General features: G+C 38.9%; 1 protein-coding gene across 1 annotated transcript in view; it reads right to left on the reverse strand.

The window, feature by feature from the left end:
* AFAP1 (actin filament associated protein 1) overlaps nucleotides 1-20287 on the reverse strand; it is a 147577-nt gene that overhangs the window by 49201 nt on the left and 78089 nt on the right. The window contains exons 8-9 of the mRNA XM_044681768.1: nucleotides 20047-20196; nucleotides 7311-7522 (exon numbers count right to left, since the gene is read on the reverse strand). Of these exons, the coding sequence (XP_044537703.1) occupies nucleotides 7311-7522; nucleotides 20047-20196 (362 nt within the window). The remainder of the gene's footprint in view (nucleotides 1-7310; nucleotides 7523-20046; nucleotides 20197-20287) is intronic.

A 20287-nucleotide genomic window follows, 5' to 3' on the forward strand; every position in this document is an offset into this window, starting at 1 on the left:
CCTACATGAGGAAGGAGTTTAGAACCACCAGAAGTACCTTAAGAGGGAATGGAATGGCTAAACATTCATCAAAGATGTTTTGGAAGACATTCATGCTGGCACAGAGGTTGGACTATATGGCCCCTGAGAAGCATTCCAAACTTGAGACTCCCTAATTTTTCTAGGAGCAAGTCACCAAAAAAAAGAAGAAAAAATAGAGAGTCATTCTAGAATTTTTTTAAATGCACAAAAAGTTGAGGATACAGAGATAAGCAAGACAGCTTTGAAACTATTATATTAAATTTACTACATTCTTTAAAAAAAAACCACACACACACTGTATCCAATAAAAAGTCATGGTTTCATGAATGATCCACTTTTTCTGTGACCCCAAACACCACTTCCTGCAGACCCAGATGGAGCCAGCCTAGGTCTCTAAGCCCCAAAACTCCAGGAATAGCATTGCCCTGTCCCTGACCCTTCAGATCACTAGCCCAGCTTCCAGCTCAACCCCTACAGCCACAATCCATGGAATCAATTTTTGGAGAGAGTTGATTCTGCTGACAATTGCCTCTACAAACCTTCAGTCCTGGCTTCAGCATCTATAGCTACTAACAACTCAAAAAAAGAAAGTTCTCATCCTCCAAACCAGTGATTCTCAAAGTGGGTGCCACTGCCCCCTGGTGGGTGCTTCAGCGATCCAGGGGAGCGGTGATGGCCACAGGTCCATTTATCTTTCCTATTAATTGCTATTAAATAAAAAAAAATTAATTTCTAGGGGGATAAGTGATATTTTTTTTCTGGAAAGGGGGCGGTAGGCCAAAAAAGTTTGGGAACCACTGCTCCAAACCCTTAGAAATGTCAGATGTTTGACATCAGAAATCATTATGGTTTTATTGGTGAATTACTATCTGCTTTACCACTTTAAGGATCATGGGGTCTTTCCTTCTGTCCTCCACCTGCTCCTTACTAATATGTGTAGTTTCCCCTATTAAAATAAGAAGAGGGACTGTCTTGCTCTTCTATTTATATCTCCAGTGCTTAATATAATACTTTGCTCACAGTAAGTGCTTAATAAATGTGTTTCTATTAATTTGTTTCTTTGTGTCAAATATAGATGAACCTTCTGGAACATAACTTTTAAAAACGTTTTTAAGATACTTTTTTAGAAGTACTGAAGGGTTTATTATCAGCACCATTTAAATCTGGCATAGGGGATACAGCACTAATCTCAGAGTCAAGAAGACTTGGGTTCAAACTCAGCCTCTGACACATATGGGCTACAATTCTCTAAGATTATAAATTACAGAACACTTACTAATTTCCATCAGTAGAGGGAGATCCTTTAACAGAAATTCCTCATGCCAATAAAGTGATACGTTTGTATTGAGATTTCAGGTATCATGTTTGATTGCCTCAGTTTCCTCACTAGTAAAATACAAGTGCTAGGGAGCAGGTAGGTGGTTCGATCAACAGGGAATAAGGAGGATCTAGGTTTGAATCTAAACTTAGCCTAGCTGTGTGTCCCTGAGTAAGTCCTTTAAACTTGACTGTTTTGCCTTTGACACTCTTGTCTTAGAACTGATACTAAGACAGAAGTTAAGGGTTTTAAAAAATAAAATGAAATCTAGGAGTTGGGCTTGATACCCCTAGAGAACAGGTATGAAGCACACTGCCCACAATATCCCCTGTCCAGCCCAAACAAGATTAATATGCAATTAGAAAATATTTATAATAAATTAAAATACAATAAAACATAGATAATATTAATTTGAGGTTTCTATGACAATATGCAGCCCACAGGGATTTCCATTCATACCTAGCACCATTGCCTCTAAAAGTATGATTTTATGATCAATGTGGTTATGTCATATCTCTCTTTTGCCGAAATTCCAGGGTCCTGCAGAGAAACTTTAATTCAGTCCTCTTCAGAAGTGTCTGTGGTGATTTATTGGTTTAATGAAATTGGTTTTGCTTCAATTGAGGTCAATTGTTGCCTTTGAGTTTTAGTATACACACTCTTTCAAAGGTTGTGGCCAAAAACTTTAACACTCTATGAAAAACTTAATATTAATAATAAATACTCTTGAAGAATTAAGCAAGGTTTTTCCCCTGATGAAAAAGAAACAGTCTATCCATTAAACTCTAAGCTCTTTGAGGGCAAGGACTGGCTTTTGCCTCTTTGAATCTCCAACTCTTAGCACAGGTGCCTGGTACATAGAAGATACTAAATAAATGCTTACTATCATTGAAATGATACAGCCTTAATTTGACCATTATCCCCATTATATCGATAAGGAAACTGACATCCAGGGAAATGTGACTTACCCAGGATGAAACAGCAAGTACCAGAGCTAGAACTCAAATCCAGGTCTCCTAACTCCAAGTGCTGGATACTATCTTCCTTTATCACACTATCATCACTGAAGTAGTATAAAGAGTAGACATTACAAAATGTAACTCTAGTTTTGCATAGACAGTAGTGGCATGCTATTTGGTTAGCTCAGAGTGCATTTTAGCATTGGGGGGAAAAAAAAGAGAAGAAATGGTTTAAGAAAGCCTGCCTTGTTCTGGTCCTGTGGCTCTGACAAAAACACTTGCTTTTAACCACTGGAGATAGGGATCAAATTTTAAACTGTAGCCATCATTCAAGATACCAGATAAACCACTTAGGACCCAAAAGGCACAACCATTCATCTGAGTGTTCTGAGGCTGGACCTTTAATTCTAGGAGGTGGTTATAAAAATGCCACTTTACAAGGTGTTGTCACATACTGAAGAAACTGCCACATAAAACTGCATTGTGTGAGGAAAATCATAAAACTGGTATCCATCTAAAACTTGACTGAACAAGTGGAAAGTGAGATTTTTCTTTAATTCCTATTCAGTTTACTTAGGATTTTTGTGGCTATTCTGTTCACAATCTGCCTATATCCCCTAGAAGAAAGTCTTGGGATGATGCTCACTGGACACTTTCATTGTCCTTTGCCACCCCCTACTGTCCTATATTCAGACCATTGCCAATACCTGTTCCCTTTACACAAAGAACTTCTCTTAAGATCTACTGCCTTCCTCTCCCACCCTGGCTTCAAACTTGCAACTGAGACATGACTTAATTCTCATGAGTATAGCCTCAAAACCCTGGGTTTAGGCTGATTTTACAGATTAGGAAATAAAAGCCTTAAGAGGTAAATTAATTTGTATGAGATCACAGGAAAAGTCAAGTGCAGAGCTGGAAATCAAATGAAGACATTCTGAGTCTGAATCCAGGTTCCTTTGCAGTGAGCCATGATGTCCTTGTTAAAGTAGTTTACCAAGAGTTGAGTCAATTCAATTCAATTCACATTTTTAAATACCTACTGTGTACCAGGGTAGCTAGGTGGCACAGTGGATAGAGTGCCAGGCCTAGAATCAGGAAGACTCATCTTCCTGATTTCAAATCTGGCCTCAGACACTTACTAGCTGTGTGGCCCTGGGAAAGTCACATAACCCTGTATGCCTCAGTTTCTTTATCTGTAAAATGAGCTGGGGAAGGAAATGGTGAACTACTCTAATATCTTTGCCAAGAAAACCAGGATCACAAAGAGTCAGTCAGACACAACAGAAAAATGGCTGACTATGTTATAAGCAAAAAGATAAATACAATTCCCTCTCCTCAAGGAGATTATATTATACTGGAGAGTTTAATGGTCCATAGGGATAAGAGCAAAGATTCTTAAGCTGTAGTTCATGAACTTTTTTTCTTAAATATTTGACAACAATTTTAATATAATTTCCTTGGTAATCTGTGATTGTGCATTTAAAAACACTATTCTGAAAAGGGGCCCATGAGACATGAAAAGTTTTTAAAAACTTTTATTTAAAGGAAAATGAGACCTTTAGGGATCATCTAGTCCAAGTCTCTCCTTTTATGAAAATAAGGTGACCCCCTAGAGAAAAGAAATCATATGCATTATCCTCCCCACAAATTCCACTTAGTGGCTGAATTCCTGCCCTTGAACCTCAGTCATCTCATGACTGGGGAGCTTCCTATTGACAGACCTTCTTGATGCTTACTTCCTACCTGCATAGACTGTCTGCTACTTAGTTTAGCCAAATAAATGCCTTCTCTAGCCTGCCTTGGAGAGACAACTTGAGTCTAGAGCCATGTTTTCACCTTTTGCAATTATCAGTCAGGATCTGTCTATACTTTCCTTCCCATGAATTAATTGCCAGGGCTCAGAGCTAAGGGTGGGCCTTGCTTCCATATTCAGTCTTCAAGTCTTTGCTTAATTCTGAGAGTCTGTCTTGATTTCTGGGTTTGTTATGTCTTAGTCTCGCCAAATCCATCGCCACCTAAGCATGGGTTCTGGCACCTTCTTTTTCTTACCTTTAATTCAAACTATGGAGTCAGAGGATCCTAAGGTAAAAGAGTTAGAAGGGACCTAAATGTCAAATAAAAGTTAGTTGCTTTTCATTAGCCAGTAGGTTTCTCTAGAATTCTTAGAAACACATACTTAAGGAACCATAATTTCATGAGCATGAGTACTCCCTCTGATACCAACAAAATCTAGTATCATATTTAAATCTAAAGAAGAATCTTCTTCATACTATCTCTGACAAATAGTCCTAGACCCTCCCCTTGAATACTTTCAGCAATGGTAAACTCACTAGTACATGAAGTCCCTCAATCAACTTTTGGACAATTCAAATTATTAGGAAGTTTTTCCATATGTTGAGGTTTATCCAGCAGTTATATAACTTTTACCTATCGTTAATAATTATACCCTCTAGGGCCAAGCAGAACAGATAAAATGCTCCCCCCCCCATATGACAGTCTTTAAGATAGCAAAATCTTCCTAATTCTTGTTATGGAACTACAAAAGCAAGAATTACCCCATAGGGGCATCTAGGTACTGTGATTAGAGAGTCAGGGCTGGATATGAGTGGTCCTAGGTTCAAATCTGGCCTCAGACATTTAGCTGTGTGATAATTAGATTAAGTCTACATTGCCCATCTTTAGATTTAATCACCAAAGGTGAGAGTACCTCCAATCTTGGGAGGTCCTAAGCCTCCCCATTGTGCTAGAGTGAGTGATGAATCAGAATTGACTAACCTCCCCCTAGGCGTTCTATGAGAAACATCTATTGTGATTGGACAAGCTAGCTGGAGGAAGGCACTGGAAGTGACACAGAAGTGACCCCTTTAAAAAGAGGGAGCTGAGTGAGTGAGAGATCTTTGGTTGAAGAGGGCATCTGGTGATGGACCTCTTCTGGTTCATGGAGGAGTATTAGAACGCTGAGACCCTGGTGAGATGCTTTAAAAATCTTCTTCGAATTCCGCGTGGTGAGTTTAAAGACTGACTGAATCTTCCTGAACTTCTCTTAAGAAACTTCTTTTAGTTTTGCTCCATTCACCTCTGGGCCTCTGGCTCTCTAACTCTTGGCTGAGGGTTAATTAGATCTACCTGGATTAATTAGAGGATCATAGTAAATTACCTACTGGGTTAGATTCTTATTTCCTTATTTCCTCTCTCTCTTTTTAATTGTAAATAAACTTCCATAAAAGTCAATTTTGACTTGAGATTATTCTTAATTGAGGATTGATAATATTTCAATCCTCTGGTGACCATCTTTTAATATATTGAACCCCCCAAAACCCCTTTTTCCCCCTTGCAGTTGCATGACCCTGGGCAAGTCTCTTAATCCCAGCTGCCTAGTCCTTACATTCTTTTGCTTAAGAATTTGAAACTTAGGATCAATTCTAAGATGGTAGGAAAAAATTTAAAAAAAAAAAATTACACCAGGAGCTATAGTGAAAAGAATGCTGGAATTAGAGTCAGAGGCTCTGTGTTCAAACCTCGGCTCATTCATTGTGGAAGAACTAATAAGTCATTTAAAGTTCTCTGTGCCTGTTTTCTCTTCTGTAAAATGAGTGGTTTTGTTTTAAACATTGGATCCTGGGGTTCTAGGAACAGATTGCTATTTCTACTACTAGAGAAATTATTCATACAATGGAGATTACAGATACAATGAAACAATTATATTTATAGTAATAGTGATGATGATGAAGACGACAATAGCATTCATACAGGCAGGGCTTTAAGGTTTGAAAAGAGCGTTACATATATTCTCTCCTATATCTGATCCTCACTACAACACTGTGAGGTAAGTGCAATTATCATCCCTATTTTACAGATAAGGAAACTCAGGCTGAGAAAAGCTGTATAATTTCCCCCAAATCCTTGAAATTTAGCAAACATCTAGAACAGGATTTGAAAGTAGGTCTTCCTGACTCTGGTCAAATGCCCCAAACACTGTGCTACCTATTTGTAGCTCCCTAATTTTCCCATATCAGGCTAAAAGTTCCATGAAGAAAGGTATGATATATTTGTATCTTAACTCTCATATAGTACTGCTCATAGGAGACATTTAATAAAAATACCTATAGTGTGAAATATAAGCTCTTTGAAGATTATCCTTGTCATTCAGTCTTTTAGTTTTCAACCAAACCTACAATTTCATCAGCATTTTTTGTTTTTCAGTTATAGTTGACTTGTCATAACCCCATTTGGGGTTTTCTCGGAAAACATATTGAAGTGGTTTGCCATTCTCTTCTCTAGTTCATTTTACGCATGAAGAAACGGAGGCAAACAGGATTAAGTGACTTGCCCAGGGTCACACAGCAAAGACATGAAAATGCTTTGTCATTTCCTTCTCCAGCTCATTTTTCACAGGAGGAAACTGAGGCAAATAGGGTTAAGTGACTTGCCTAGGGTCAGATGGCTCATAAATGCCTGAAGGCCAGATTTGAACTCAAGAAGATAAGCCTTCCTGATTCCCGGTCCACCACTCTATCCACCCGGCTACCTAACTTCTCCTCCTTGAAGATAGGGATCAGATTCACATTCACCTTTGTACCCCCAACTCCAAGCAAAATGTTTTGGACACAGTGGGTGCTTATTAAATATTTGATGGCAGAATCTGTTGATGGATGACCAAGTGAATGAAAGGACCTGGCAAGACAGACACATAGAAGAGAGGAGTGCCCCCACACCAGCCAATGAACAAAAAACAACCAATTTCATAAGATCTAATAAAAAGAACAGTTTCCACTTTGCTGCCCCATGCTCTTTCAAAGGCGGATCAGGGAAAGGAGAGGAAGACGGTATACAATAATGAAGTAAAGAATGAGATCCCAGTGAAAAGGCAGAAAAACTGAACCGAAAAATGTGATCGTGGCAGAATGTGAGGAATTTGGATTGGCAGCTGAGCCTGAGCCCATCTCTCAGCAGGGAAATGATATCTGGTGTGCAGCAGCCCTGTGAAGCTTGGCCCCTCGCACATACCGCACCTCTAGTACTGCCACCTCCTGCCCATTTCGAAGCAAACGGAATGTCAAGGGGTGTTTGGAATCCAAGCCTGGAATCACTTCACAGCCCCGGAGAGGAATGGAAACAATATGGTTCTTCAGGTCCGTTCTGTCCTTGTGGAAGATGAGCTTGTTGTCTTTCACTCGGCACCAACGCTCACGCCAGCGGTTATTCGAGAGGACAGTTAGATACCCTGCAGGGAAAACAGATGTTCAGATGCTTTATTCTTCTTAGGCAACAGTGGGGCTAGCTGGGGTGAAAACAGCTTTTCCCATTCCCCTTCGGAAGGAAGAGGACTGGGGAAGAATGGGCACAGAGGAGAGAGAGTTTAAGGAAGGTAATACTTGTCAAAAAAAAAAAAAATCCCTTCCACAAATACCACAAAATTGTAAATGCTGATAAACAGAGAAAAGTTGACAACCAAGAACTCGTAGTACTTTACCTGTTCTTTGCACTTAAGACCAGGGAAGGAGTGAATTCTACTCCCAAAATCTGATTTTATTCTAGGTACTATGATTTCCAATGATGGGCTTTTGGGGGGTGGGGGAGTTCATTCATATACCACAGCCAGAACAATGATAGAAAATGCCAAGTTTAACAAGAATTGTAATGGATGCTTTGGAACAAAATATTTAAAATACCATATGTTGATATGGGGAAATTGGGAAGTATTTTTTTTTTTTTACTCAAGGCATGTGAAAACGTTTCTAAATCATCTCCATTCATCCATCTCTTCCTCTCTTCTGTTTTTTACTCCTTCCTTCTTCCTTTCTCTCTCTCTCATCCTTTCCTTCCTTCCCTCCCTCTTTCCTTCCTTCTTTCTCACTCTTCCTTTCTTCTTTCTCTTCCTTTCATTCTTCTTTACTTTTGACCCTCTTTTCCTCCCTTTCTCTCTCATCCTTCTCTCTTCTTTCTCTCTTCCTTCCTCCCAGGTGGGGATATTGGGTAGAAGGAAGGACTTTAGGGAATATTTAGCTTGGAAATGGGAGTTGATGCTACAGTATAGTAGAAAGAAATTGAAGGTAGGGTCAGTTCAAGTCCTGATTTGCTAGTTATGACTCATAAATGGTAAGCCATTTTACTTCTGATTTTTAGTTTCATTTTCTTTTAAATGAGAGTGATGGAATTCCATAAGACTGAGATCCAGTGGGACAGCTGGTTGATTCAGTGGACTGAGAGACAGGCCTAGGGACAAGAGGTCTTAGGTTCAATTCTGGTCTCAGATACTTCCCAGCTGTGTTACCCTGGGCAAGTCACTTAACCCCCATTGCCTAGCCCTTACCACTCTTCTGCCTTGGAGCCAATACACAGTATTGATTCTAAGACAGAAAGTAAGGGTTTAAAAAAAAAAAAAAAACAAAACTGAGTGGCTAGCTACCTCAAAAGAGAAGGGTTTAGACTCAAGATACAGAATAATACATACATTTTCAGACAAAACCAGTATAGGAATTTACATGACTGCAAATTTGTTACAAGGATAATTTTTTTTTCTTTTTTCTTTTTTCTTTTTTCAATATGAAAGGAGGAGGGACAATGGAGATTATTGTTTAAAAAAAAGAAAAGGTTATAGTTTTTAAAAATTATTTCAAAGAAGAGAATAGAAGAAAGGTCAGAATAACAGAAAGTAGGATACTTTTGAAAGTTACTTGTTGAATTTATTACGTATTTTTTAAAATGCAACCTATAAATAATTAAAACCTGCAGGTTCATAAACAAGCCTCTTTTTTCTGTACAATCACTCTGTCTATGGAAATGGCCATTTTATCTCATGTTTGTCAAGTTTGGAATTTATTACAAATGAAAATAAAGGGGTTATAAATATTTTTGCATATATAAGTCCTTTTCCCTTTTCTTTGATCTCTCTATACTACAGGCTTGACAGAGAGGCACTAGACTAAATATGCAGAAGGAAATACACATTTGGACATAGCTAATGCAGGAGAGGGGCAGGAAGAGGGGATTTAGAGGGGAGGAAAAAAATAAATGTTTGCTGAAAATAGAGTTAATTTCAATAGTGAGGAGGTGATAATAATAAATGTTCTGTCTCCCTTACTAATTAGCCAGTGAGAATCAAATTGGAAACTGTATTTAAAGACTTTGTTTTTATTTTTTCCAACAATGTAAAGAGGTGGAAGAGAGAGAAAATAGATTTTTATTCAAAATAATTTTAAAAATAATGTATGTAAAGCATTTTACTAAACAGCTATTGTTATGATTCATAAATAATGGATGGCATAATAGCCATCTTCAAAAGTAGAATTGGGATTAAGAGTGCAGGCTGTGGTGGGAGGGCAGAAGAAAAGTCTTCCCAAGAGGCCCAGAGGGTATTAATTACAGGCAGATACATTTTAGCTTAATAAATTGAAGACCATTTTAAAACTGAAGATCTCAAACAATGAAATGCACTGTCTTGAGATAAAAAGTTCCTCACTACTGAAAAGTATTCAATTAGCAGCCTGAATGGCTACTTGTCAGAGATGTGGCTGGGGTATTCTTTTTTAAAATTCAATTATCTTTTTATTTTCAGTTCCACATTCTCTCCCATCCCTCCCCATTGAGAAGGCAAGAAATATGATATCCATTATACAGATGGAGTCTTGTACAACATATTTCTGCATTAGCCATGTTCTATTCTCCTCCCCCAAAAGGAAGAAAAAGAAAAAGAAAAAAATATGCTTCACTCCACACTCTGAGGCCATCAGTTCTGTGTCCAGAGATGGAGAGCATTTTTCTGTCATGAGGCTGAGAGTATTTCAGTATTTGGTTGGTTATTAAACTAAGGTCAAATTCTGAGTAAAAGGTTCCTTTTTATGAACTGTAAAGTTGGTGCATAATAGGTACTTAATAAATATTCATTGAATGAACATATGAAAACTGAAAATCACAGAATGTCAAAGCCAAAAGAAACTCAAAAATCTAAACTTTTTTTCTAACCTGATTGTGACTAGCATTAGTCCATTCATAATATATAGTACAATAGCACAGTGATTTTTCAGGGCATTTATTGATTCATCTGAGGTTGCTCTAGGGAAGCCATTATCGTGATTTGATTTTATAACTAGGAAAATCCTTGATCTCCTGATCACTGACCAAATCAGGGGTAGCACAACCTAAGCATGTACAATAATTGGATTAGATTCTACAAATTCACTTATTATTATTCCCAGCAACTCTATAAAGGCAGAAGATTGTCTTCAGATTAAGAAGCAGTGGGTCAAAGAGAAAAAAGAAGAAATGAAAGAAAGTGGGTCTCTTGACTTCCTAGTTCATACAGATGCTGTTCTTGGCTACAAAGATCTGCAAAAATGGGGAGAGAGGAAAAATCCATTGCTTCCTTCTCATATCTCAATTATTATTTCCTTTCAAAATAAAGGGAAGGGGCAGGGGCAGTTATATGAGTCAGTGGATTGAGAGCCAAACATGGAGATGGGAGCTCTTGGGTTTAAACCTGGCCTCAGATACATCCTAGCTATGTAACCTTGAACAAGTCACTTTACCCCCAATTGCTCAGTTCTTTCTACTCTTCTACCTTAAAACTGATACTCAGTATAGCTCTAATACAGAAGGGTTTAAAACAACAACAAAAACAAAATAAAGGGAAGGGGACAGGTTTCAGCCCATAATTAAGATCATCCAAACAATTAAAGAATCTAAGTGATGGATTGCTTAAAGAAGGAGTGAGTTTCTCATCACTGGAAGTACTTTAGTTGAGGTTTGTTGAGTGAAGCAGTACACAGGAGTTATTTTAAAAGAATATTTATTGAATTGAACTGAATAAATCACACTGATTCCTTTTGCTTCAAAGATTATCAACACTGATCCTCAATTTTTTTTTCTCTATTACCAAAATGACATGCAGATTCCAGTCTTGTTTCAACTGCCTCATGAATATTTCCAGCTGCATGACCCCAGCTAGAACCTAAAAATGACCAAGACAAAATGAATAAATAGATCCTTTTTTATGGAAACTTGGTTTTACCCAGGTATAGTAGGCAAGTTGGGTTGGAATTCAGCCTACATATTTCCTAACTGTGTGACCCTGGGCCAATCACTTGGCTTCTCATTACCTCTTTCCTTCTCTGAAAAGATGGAGATAAAAATAAAGCACTTGCAATTATCCAGAGTCTAAGGTTTGGCTTCTAAAAAGCATATGTTTGTTTTCTGTTTATTATTGTAGGAATGTTGTGATGAAGGCTCATATTTAGTACAGGAATTTGACAAGACCGTTTCCCCAAAAGATTCTGTTAAACTCAGTGATGTTATGTTCTTTGAAACGATATAAATTCCAGAACCTGTGCCTGGTATTGAGGAAAGTGATGAGAAAGAGCCAGCCTCTGGCTTCAAAGGGCTCAAAGTCTAATAGGAGAATGTAGCAGTAAGCAGGACATGAAGGGAGATATCAGGACCAGGAAGGAAGGGGCTGCATCTTTTATCAAAACTTTGTTACATTTTGTCAGTGTTGAATACACTGCTCTACAGACAGAAGGTGCCAAATATGTGTTTGTTATTAAATCAAAGGAATAAAGATCCAGACCTGAAAGGGGACTCAGAGATAATCTAGTTTTCTCCCAGCACATCTCCATCCATCTGCATTCAGCCCCAGCCCAGCTCATTTCTCAGAAGAGGAAAAGTAAAGTGAACTGTCCAAGGTCATGAAGGTAGTAGCCAGAATTCAAACCCACAGTTTCTGATGCCAACTCCAGTTCTTTTAGTACTACCCAACCCTGACTGAACCAAATTGTTTGACTGAATGAAGGGACAGGAACAATTTTTCAATTTGTGTACAGGTGAAACATTTTCAAAATTAATATGGATTACATTTAAAAAAAAAAACAACTTACCTTCTGTCTTAGTCCGAATTCTTTTTTTTTTAACCCCTACCTTCTGTCTTGGAATCAATAATATATATTGATTCCAATGCAGAAGAGTGGTAAAGGAGAGGCAATGGGGGTTAAGTGACTTGCCTAGGGTAACACAGCTGGGAAGTGTCTAAAACCAGATTTGAACCTAGGACCTCCTGTCTCTGGGCCTGGTTCTCACCTAGCTGCCCCCTAGACAGAATTCTAAAACAGGGGAGCAGCAAAAACTAGACAATCAAGGTTCAGTGAGTTACCCAGGATCATGCAGTTAGGAAGTGGCTAAGGCCATACTTGAACCCAGATCCTCCTGACACAGCTCTAACCACTGTGCTACCAAGTTGCCCCTATGAATTACATTTTGCTGAATATTATAAAAGCTTCCTAAATTGCATTTGGAAGCAAGAAGGTGGCATGCCGGCAAGAACAACAGGCCTAGAGTCAGAAAAACACATCTTCCTGAATTTAAATGTGGTCTCAGGCACTTACTAGCTGTGTGACTCTGGTAAGTCACTTCACCCTGTTTGTCTCAGTTTCCTCATCTGTAAAATGAATTGGTGAAGGAAACAGCAAACCACATTCCAAAATAGGATCATTTCAGTTCGTCACACCTGAAAACAACTGAACTACACAAAATTACACATACAAATAAGACCTGACCTACCTTTGTCTCAGTTTCTTCCTTTATAAAGTGAAGCAAATGGACCCGATGATGTCTTTGGTTTCTTTCAACTCTAAATCTTAAGTCTTAGAACTAAATTAACTTTTACTTTGGGACACAAGCCTTTTTCTTAGTTATTAATAAAGGCTACAAACATTTACTTCAATGTCTGCGACTCTCTTACCCTCTCGTGTTTAAAGAAAAAAAAAGACACTCAAACCCTCAGATCTTATGCTTCTGATGGCTTTAAACTATTTCTCAAAGTAATGCACTCAAGGACAAAAAAAAACAACAACAAAAATGAAGAAACTGACATCAAGAAAAGAGAATGGAAGTGATTTATCCAATGTCACCTGGCAAGTTCATGACATAATGAAGATAGTTTCTCTTAGGTAAAGATAGCAAGGGAAGATATTCTCAATGAAATGGGCCTTCTCAAGTCAGTCTACTTAATGTTAAGTGGTTTAATGTTATTAAGGTAATTAAGATTAAAAGGGTTAAGTGACTTGTCCAGGGACACACAGCTAGGAAGTTTCTGAAGTCAAATTTGAACCCAGGATCTCCCATCTCTGGGCTTGATTCTCAATCCATCAAGCCACCTAGCTGCCCTTAGCTTTTTTTTTAAACCCTTACCTTCTATCTTAGAATTAATACTAAGTATTAGATTGAAGGCTGAAGAGCCATAAAGGCTAGGCAATTGGAATTAAGGGACTTGCCCAGGGTCCCACAGCTAGGAAGTGTCTGAGGCCATATTTGAACCCTAGAATTCCCATCTTTGGGCCTGGCTCTCTATCCACTGAGTCACTTAGCTGCCCTTGGGTCACATAGCTATTAAGGGACTGAACTTCAGGTCTGGTGCTCTACCAGTGCACTACCTCAAAGTAAGAGACAATGTGGTACAGTGATGCTTTGGGAAGATGTGAGTTCAAATCCTATCTCTAACACTTTTATCCATGTGGCTCCAGACAAGTGATTTCATTTCTCTATGTCATCACAGAACTTGTCCACTAAGACACAGAGGAAGAGCTAATTTGCTTATCTGGAGAAATTCTCACTCCCAGAGATGGCATCACAGCTCCTTTGAACATCTGTTTAGTGCTCAACATAAGTGCTACAAAAATTTAAAAAAAATAACATAATTTCTGTCTATGAGGAACAGCTATTTAAAATACAAAACATATAGGTTTAGATCTGTTGGAAAGAAATTGCTGGTAAACCATGATTTCTAGAGAAGTGACCTGTCATTAAGCCAACAAAAACCACAGCTCTTTGAAGTATAAAGACATTGGTAATGTTCTCTGCCTTCTCTCAGCTTCCTTTAGGTCTTCCCCTTCCTTATTTCAGCCACTTGGACTGTGTTACTTCCTGCCAAAGATCTTTTCCAATGCCCATTATCTCCGCAACCAAGAATGACTTTGCCTTAGTTCCTTTGTGTGCATAATCTCTCCCCTTATCCCTTTAGAATAGAAATGTGTTATACCCAGCTCCTAGCATATAGTAAATGCTGAATAAATGCTTCTTGAATTGAACTGGATCATGTTTTAGGGCTCTGGAATGATATGCTTTGGATATTAACTCACTTGTCTGAAAGGATTAATGTTTGTCCTAAAGTGACTAACTTACATGCAGGACATAATTTATTCCCAAAGCACGATTTGGCCAGATGTCATCGAAACACTGGGACTCCTTTGGAAAGTGATGCTCTACACACAGTAGGCATTGTTAGTATACTGGGGATGGGGGGAGGAAAAAAAAGAGGATTCCTGGATTTGGTCTTTGGCTTTCCAGAAACTGTCCAATTTATATTTAGCATGTTTCCATTTCAAGGAGAATTAATACACATCAGAGACTGAATGACATTTTATTTAGAGCTGGAATTTCTCTGAAATGACTAAGCTTTTATCTCCTTCCCCAATTTCTTTTCCATCCCCAAAAGACAAATCACGCTGGTCAACAGCTCCAATTTTTATGTGCTTTGAACAACACCATGATTTGACGTTTAAGTTTGCTAGACATTGCCCCCCCCACCCCAATTCTGATGACATAACTTCAGTTTCAACCAAAAGAATGAAATAGTGACTGAAGCACCACAAAGGGAAGAGAAAGGAGACGTGGGTTTGAAACATGGCTTGACATCTAATAACATCACTCTGTGTGTCCATGGCCAAGTTGATCCATATCTCTAGGTCTCAGTTTCTTTTGTAAAATGAGGGGGTTGGATTAGATCACATTTAAGGTCTCCTCCAGCTCCAACATTCTATGATCTCTAAGAGACAGACATATCTCTCACATTCTGTAGCTCTTCACCTCAAGTATCTCTGCCCAGTCAAATCTTTCACCTCTTCAAAAATCTTTCAAAAGATAAACCAAGGAAAGAACTAGCAAACTTCCCAATGGAAATGCTAAGACAGTATTTGTTCATTTCCTAATAGGGGAAAGGGGAGACATTGCAGTTGTCTTGGAAACTATATTGGATGAAGTGTCTGATAGTTTTGACTTCAAGAATTTCTATTCAAAATTCAAATATCCCAGAAAGAGAATCAATCATTGACTCAGCTGATGTATTGATTCTATCAGAGAATGTTCAGGGAAGGTTTAAAACTGCAGTGTTTCAGAAGTAAAGAAAACCTTAGATGTCACCTCATTTAATACTTTTTGTTTCCCAAAAATACCTTTTCAGATTTTATAGATTTTATAGATAGGGCAACTAAGTACAGAGCAGGTTAAGAGACTTGTCCAGAGTCACATGGCAAATGACTGAGGCAGGATTTGAACTGTTCTCTCAAACTCCACATCTACTATACCAGTGGTTTAAAAATAGAAACAGGTATTAAAATGTACATGCACTGCATACTGACTTAAAAAAAAAACACAAATCACCAATATATTTGTATTTTATCATATTTATGTATTTTGCTAAATATTTTCCAATTTGTGTTATAGGCTGCAGGTCTGACTGAATTATTACCTTTCAGCTCCTTACTGTGTAACTCTGGACAAGGACCTTAGTTTTTTCATCTGTAAAATGAAGAGGTAGGGGGTGATGATCTAAGTCTCTTAAAATTCTAACTTTTTGTGATACTTTATGATTGACCTGAGTTCAAATCTGGCCTCAGACAATTCTTAGCTATGTGACTCTGGGCACGTCCCTTAACCCCAATTGCCCAGCCCTTACCACTCTTCATAGAAGTGGTACTAAGATCAAATGTAAAGTTAAAAAAGGAGGGAAGGAAGGAAGGAAGGAAGGAAGGAAGGAAGGAAGGAAGGAAGGAAGGAAGGAAGGAATGGGGTGGGGAGGAGTCATTTTTTTGCCCTCTCACCATATTGCCTCTCATACATCAATCTGAATCAACAAGCATTTATTAAGCCCCTACTCTTTATCAGGCACTATGTTGGGGATACAGACACATACATAAGCCAAGCTACCTCTTATACACATATTATTTTATTTCATCCTCACAACAATGCTGTGAAGAAGAATGGGTATTTTTATCTCTAGTTTACAGATGAGCGGCTCAAGGAAGTTAACAATCTGCCCTTGGCCACCCAGCTATTAATGTCAGAGGTGAACTCTGAGCTCAGGGCTTCCTGACCCTACATACAGCCCTATTATATCATGTTGCCTCTAAAGTCACATCTCCCACCTGCAAGGGATGGCTGTCTCTTCCTTTGAAGGAGACAGAGCAACCCTGGAAGGATGGACACTGACTTTAAAAACTGTGGCACATTATTTTTCATTGCAATTCTTTCTATCCTCAGTGCTTAGCACAGGACCTGGTACACAGTAGTCACTTAACAAATGTTTGATGATAGAAATGGACTGAATTTGAATAAATTAAATAGCCTGAATGTCTATTAAACACCTATTTCAAATGGACCCTGAATGAATAGGGGGAATGCCCTCTCTCAATGGTTTCTTATATCAATGTAATTATAGTCCCAAGCTCAATCCAATATGCAAAGCTTGAGTTTTTCAATTTCCTCTAGGGTAAAAGATTTGACTTTGGAAAACTGACAAAAGTCACTAAGGGCCAGATCTAGTGAAAAATCATAACTGGGGTATTTTATTTGGGGTGTGGCTATAAAATGTCGAGAAGTATTTTCTGGTGTGATTGTTAACTGAGCTTGGATGACCACTACCCAAAAGGCATTTCAAAATAGTTTTAATGAATAGAATCCTAATGGGAATAAACATAGCTTCCTCTACCTATACACCAAGTGAACTACGTTAGAGGTGTTCAAAGTCATCTGAAAGGAGAAGCAGCCAGATGGCACAGCAGAGAGAGAGCCTGGGCATGGAATCGGGAACATCCTACAAGACCAAAAAAACAGTATTTGCTTGCCATCTGACCATAACTGCCTGTCAGTTCTCTATTGTGTCCACACAGGTTAATCAAGAAGGTTGGGCTATTAAGATCATTTCCAGCTCTTTCTTGTGCTTCAGATCAGTTTCTGTTTTAACAGTCCATGTTCTATGTTCTGACATTCTGCCCTCCAAGGTCCTTCCCAATTAAGGCATTTTATGTTCTAAGGTCCCTTCCAGCTTTGATATCCTTTGACAGGATGCCATCTTTTATCATGCATCCTCCATTCTCCCTATTCTCAGGTGCCTTCTAGCTCTGACATACTTTGTTTTCATATGTGTAGGACATTCTGTGTCCTACACGTTCTCAGGTCCCTTCTAGTCTGCCATTCTGTGCCCATCTGACTCTGAAATACTGTAGCTAAAAGCACATAACAATCCCTTTCTTCATTAGTCTCGTCCACTCCTCTGGCTTTCCAAGTGGGAAGCCCAGCCCTGATTTATTACATTCATTTTACCAGTGAAAACCTACAGAGGTCCAGCTGTTTCCATTGAATTTCATGGAAGAGTTGGGTTTCGAACTCACGACCTGACCCATCATTCCTAGTACGGCTGACTTCTGTCAGCCCAACAGCATTGCCCTCCGGAGTCCAACTAGTTCAGAATTTCCTCTCTGTGGGGAAGCGGAGCAGCAGCTGCAAGAGACACAGTTTGGCAGAATCTGTCTGCTGGGCCTCTCACGAGGTCACCCTTTTGCTTGATATTTCACAGCTGTGCTAATGGCTGGAAATAGGTCTTTCAAAAATGTTATTTTCTTTTTACAGACATCCAAAAGGAAGTATTTGCCTCATCTCTACACTCCACCCCCAAATGCAAAATTAGGTGACAGTTTAAAAATTTTGTGCAAGGGTGATATTCCTTTTAGGGAACCGAAATAGATCTGAAAGACACTGATGATGCATTTCCAAAGAAATGCACATGGGTAATTATAGGGCTACTGATTTACAGTGATCAAGAGAGCCTCCGACAGACCCTCTACAATGCCATTTGTTTGACTATATGCACACAGATAGAAATCTAGCTCTGGTTATTTAGAATTAGTTATGGTTAAGTGCCAACTCTTCCAAATCCATGAGGTTTCTACTCCCTTACTCTAACCTCCTACAGGGTGTGGGGGACTTACTGTCTTCCACTCCCTTCCTGCTCTGACCTCTTCCCAAGTCTGTCATGCCAGTCCCTAAAATGACATCTTCCACCATATCTGCTCTCCCCTCTCAAAATCCTAGGATCCTACCAATTGGGTCCCCAAATATTCATCCTGAAATGAAAGAACCCTGGGTTGTCAGAGTGAGAAGTGACCTGGGACAATATCTGAACTATAGCATCATAGGAGTTCAAGAAAGAAGGGGGAAAGAAAACATCTAATAAATCCCCTTCATTTTACCCATGAGAAAATTGGAAGCCCAGGTTTGCCCAACAAAGAGTGCTAGGGCCACGATTTGAACCTTCTCATCATCTCATAATTACCCTGCATTTTTCTCTATTCCCCTTCAAACCCAATTCACAAGAAATGACTCATTTCCATGGCAAAGGTTATCCACTCTAATTCGGTTCCTGATTGATCCTTTTCCTTTCTACTATTCCAGAGCCATATTTCATTATTTCTCTCCTCTTTCTTTTACATCTTTGAACTCTTGTCCACAGATTTTCTTTTCATGCCCCAAGACCATGATCAGCTTTTATCAGTACCAATGTATGACCTTGGCAAAATCGCAAATTCTGGGCCTAAGGATAGAGGGCTCCTTTTTTGTAAACATTCTGTCCCTGCAAGATTCTGTCCCTAACCCTCCAGCCTTACATCAGTTTCCCTACTTATAAAATGAAATGGTCAGAACAATTTTACCCTTGACCACTACCTCCCTGAATTCACCTCCTCTGCTTCTTCCTACCATAAAAATCCTCAAAACTTCTTCCACTTGCCTCTAGCAATTCCACTAGTCATCACTACTCAGCATCTTGCATTCTGGCTTATACAACCATCATTCTAACAGAACTTAATATTAGAGATGGTCAAGTAGTTCAGCATATTGAGAACCAAACTTAGAAATGAGAGGTCCTTGGTTCAAATCTGACCTCAGTCACTTCTTAGCTGTGTGACCCTGGGAAAGTCACTTAACCCCCATTAGTAGTCCTTACCACATTTCTGCCTTGGAACCAAAACACAGTATTGACTTACCTCTAAGATGAGAGGTAAGTATTGATTCTAAAACAAAAGGTAAAAGTTTAGAAAAATTCATACCAAGGATTTCTTATTTGCTAAATCCATTTGCCTTGTCTCTTTCTTTATCTTCCTTTGACCACAGGAACTTTCAACACTGTTGATGACCCTTCCCTGAAACTGCCCCCTCTTGATTTTCTGGATATTTTGGTCTTATCTTAAAGCCTGCTTCCCTCTCAATCTTTTTTTGCTGAATCCATTTCCTCTCCTCTTTCCAAAATGTGGCTATGCCCCAAGGCTCTGTTCTCAGCCCTTCTTCTCTGTCCTCTCTTCGATTTCCCTTGGCACTCCAAAGAGTTCGTTCACATAGCTTCAACTGTTTAGAGACCAGCAAAATAAGCCTACTTGTGTTACCTCACACATGGCATTTCATCTTCCATCCCATCTTGGTGCTGGCCATCTTCCATGCACAGAATGAATTCCCTCCTTGCCTCTGCCTTGCAAGAAATCTTATTGATAGTGCAAAGGTCAGAATCAGTCCAGTGTGTCTTAATTAGAATGATCTCAAATCATAAATTAGGTGAGTCCAAAACCAAGAATGTTCCAGAAACTATATTCTAGAAGAGGACAGAAAATACCACCCCCACCCCATCTAAAGTCTCACAAAACAGACTCTTACCACAGGTGGGTACATCTTCCTCAGCCGACGAGGTCTGTTCATCAGTTGATGGCTTTTTCTTTCCTAGACCAATGATCTTGGTAATCTTTTTCCCAGTGACTTTCGTCACTGTTCCCTTGGCTTCTGACTTTGAACTTTTTTTCCTCTTAACTATAAAAAAAGGAGGAGAAATCCATAAGTTTGTTGTAATAACAGTTAAATAGGAAAAAAAATCAAAGAAATTGGGCCTTATATGTAGAGA

The sequence above is a fragment of the Gracilinanus agilis genome, chromosome 6, assembly GCF_016433145.1.
Source record: "Gracilinanus agilis isolate LMUSP501 chromosome 6, AgileGrace, whole genome shotgun sequence".
Classification (NCBI taxonomy): Eukaryota; Metazoa; Chordata; class Mammalia; order Didelphimorphia; family Didelphidae; genus Gracilinanus; species Gracilinanus agilis.